Source organism: Octopus bimaculoides, chromosome 3 (assembly GCF_001194135.2).
Source record: "Octopus bimaculoides isolate UCB-OBI-ISO-001 chromosome 3, ASM119413v2, whole genome shotgun sequence".
Taxonomy (NCBI): Eukaryota; Metazoa; Mollusca; class Cephalopoda; order Octopoda; family Octopodidae; genus Octopus; species Octopus bimaculoides.
The window spans coordinates 75,767,273-75,769,792 of NC_068983.1; the positions used below are offsets into that span (position 1 = coordinate 75,767,273).

The 2,520-nt window shown below is 34.2% G+C and overlaps 1 protein-coding gene across 2 annotated transcripts in view; it reads left to right on the forward strand.

Annotated features, from left to right (window-relative positions):
• Positions 1 to 2,520, forward strand: part of LOC106880789 (protein OS-9) — an 86,931-nt gene that overhangs the window by 79,554 nt on the left and 4,857 nt on the right. For both annotated transcript variants that reach the window (XM_052966226.1, XM_052966227.1), the window contains exon 12: positions 216 to 325. In XM_052966226.1, coding sequence (XP_052822186.1) covers positions 216 to 325 — 110 coding nt within the window. The remainder of the gene's footprint in view (positions 1 to 215; positions 326 to 2,520) is intronic.

Sequence of the window (2,520 nt, forward strand, 5' to 3'; positions counted from 1 at the left end):
ACGACGGGCTTCTTTCAGTTTCCGTCTACCAAATCCACTCACAAGGTTTTGGTCGGCCCGAGGCTATAGTAGAAGACACTTGCCCAAGGTGCCATGCAGTGGGCCTGAACCCGGAACCATGTGGTTGGTAAGCGAGCTACTTACCACACAGCCACTCCTGCGCCTATGATTATTTAGTTTGCTTTTACTCTATTCTGTATTTTTAATTCTCTCAGGTGATAAAGTAAAAGTACGAATTTTCTCTACTGGTTTCTCTGGGAAGGACACAATCAAGATCTCAAAGGAAGAAGCAAATGCTGTGAAGAATATGGTAATTACTGTCTTGGTAAGTAACAGACTGCAAAGATATCTCCAAAACTCTGACTAACTTTCTCATCTGTATTCTTTGATTGTCTTTTACAGTGTTATTAGAAAAAATCAATCAATTTCTACAAAGAGGTTTCCTATTTCTATCTTCACTTGGTTAGCATTTTAGCTATGTTTATCTGTTCTAACTTCAGTTAAAGAATGGAAGATGTCACATAGGAAGGAATTAATGGAGATTATAGCCAATTACCATCCCTGCATGGGTATGCATGTTAGCTATTGTTGCTGCTAAACCTCAGGTCAACACTGATCAAATGGTTGTGCCCATTCTACCTTTTTAGGGATAAGTAAGATTACATAGTCTGCTTTGCTGTTTTAATTTTTGAAGTAGCTTGCATGTGAATTGAGGAAAATTTGGCTGCTATTCCAAACAGTTTGAGTAACCATGTAAAGGTTCTCTTGCTAGTTTATACATATGTGATGTGTGTGATTGTGTGTGAGTGTGTATGTGCATGAAAGCACATTTCTGCTTGGAATGACTTCATTTTGTACATTTACTGGAATAGATGTACAAAGGGTGTGCTGAAAAGCTCCTGGCTTTGAGTAAAATAAAATACAGGAGGATCAGTTAATTATGATTTCAGTCAACACATTCCCCTCTCAGATTCACACACTTATTGCAGTGGTCCTTCAAATTTTCTAAACCCTGTAAAAGAACCCTTAAAGCCAGGAACTTTGCAGCTCCTTTTGTATTGACTTTACATTTTCATTTTTCGTTCCTATCATTAGATTATCTTTGTACCTAACCAAAATAAGTCAATGTTTATATCATGGTTCAGGGATCATGATACATACTAACACATGTATATAGAGCCAAATAAAATACATTACATTATTTGGTTTCATCTCAAGGCTCTGTGTGCAAACCTTATGTGGGATTAGGTTTTCTTTTTATACCTCCTATACTGATAAAATAATTTCTAGTTATACACGAGGATCTGATCTATTTGGCTATAGTTTCTCCCTTTGCTAATTTGCAGCCTTGTATCCTTGTTAAAAAAAACATTATTTTATATCAGTAAGGCTGTGAGCAGGCAGAAGTGTGAGCACACTGGACAAAATTCCTTTTGAGTTCAAATTCCACTGAAGTCAACTTCATCTTCCATCTTTTCAGGCTTGGTAAAAAAAAAAGCACTAGTTGAGCACTGGGGTTGATGTAATTGACTAAGCCACTTCCTCTAAAATTGCTGGCCTTGTAACAAAATTTGAAACCTTTATTTTTTTGGTGCTTTCACTGCACAGAGAAGTGTAGTTCTGTGAGCAACTTTGATTCATACTCAGTTTTGGTATTGTGGTTTTCTAGTGTTTTGAAAGTTCTCTGTGTTAGATATGTGTATAATGCCTTGTGGTGCTAATTTATTTTTGTTTGAGTCATGATGTGTTGGTTATTTATTTTCTTGTCTCTATTTAATTTACTTTAATAAGATATCTATTACTATAGGAATAGTTCTGGTTTTTAGTTCTCAACACACTGGTTATCTCTATTTCCAGATCTTAATATTTAGTTTTGGAAAAAGGTAGTAAGGTGGCAGAATCATTGGCATTCTGGACAAAATGCTCAACAGAATTTTGTCTGTCTTTATGTTCTGAGTTCCAATTCCACTGAAATTGATTTTGCTGTTCATTCTTTCAGGATTGATGTAATTGACCTACTCTCTGCCCTGAAATTTTAAATTGGTTATATTATCACGAATACTTTGGTACTTATTTTATTAAACTTGCAAGGAAAAGTGTCAAGTTCACTGGGTATAAAGAGGAGTAAGCAGAAAGAGATGTTGCACTAGTTTTGCATACACCACCACTGTGCACACACACACACACACACACACACACACACGCGTATGTGTATATATGCAAGTGTGTGTGTGTGTGTGTATATATATGTATGTATGTATATATATATATATATATATATTATTTTGTTTAAAAGAGTTCCAACACTGTCTGTTTTTTATGTTTTATTTATATTCCTGCAGAACCAATGTGGGGTATAGAATATGGAATATACAATATATAATATAATATACAATATATAATATAAAATAAAATAAAATAAAAATGGATGGCACCATGAAAGAAAGTATTGAATGTAGATGAAATATTGAGTGTTCAATATAAAGGATCAAATATATAAATATATAAATATAAATATAT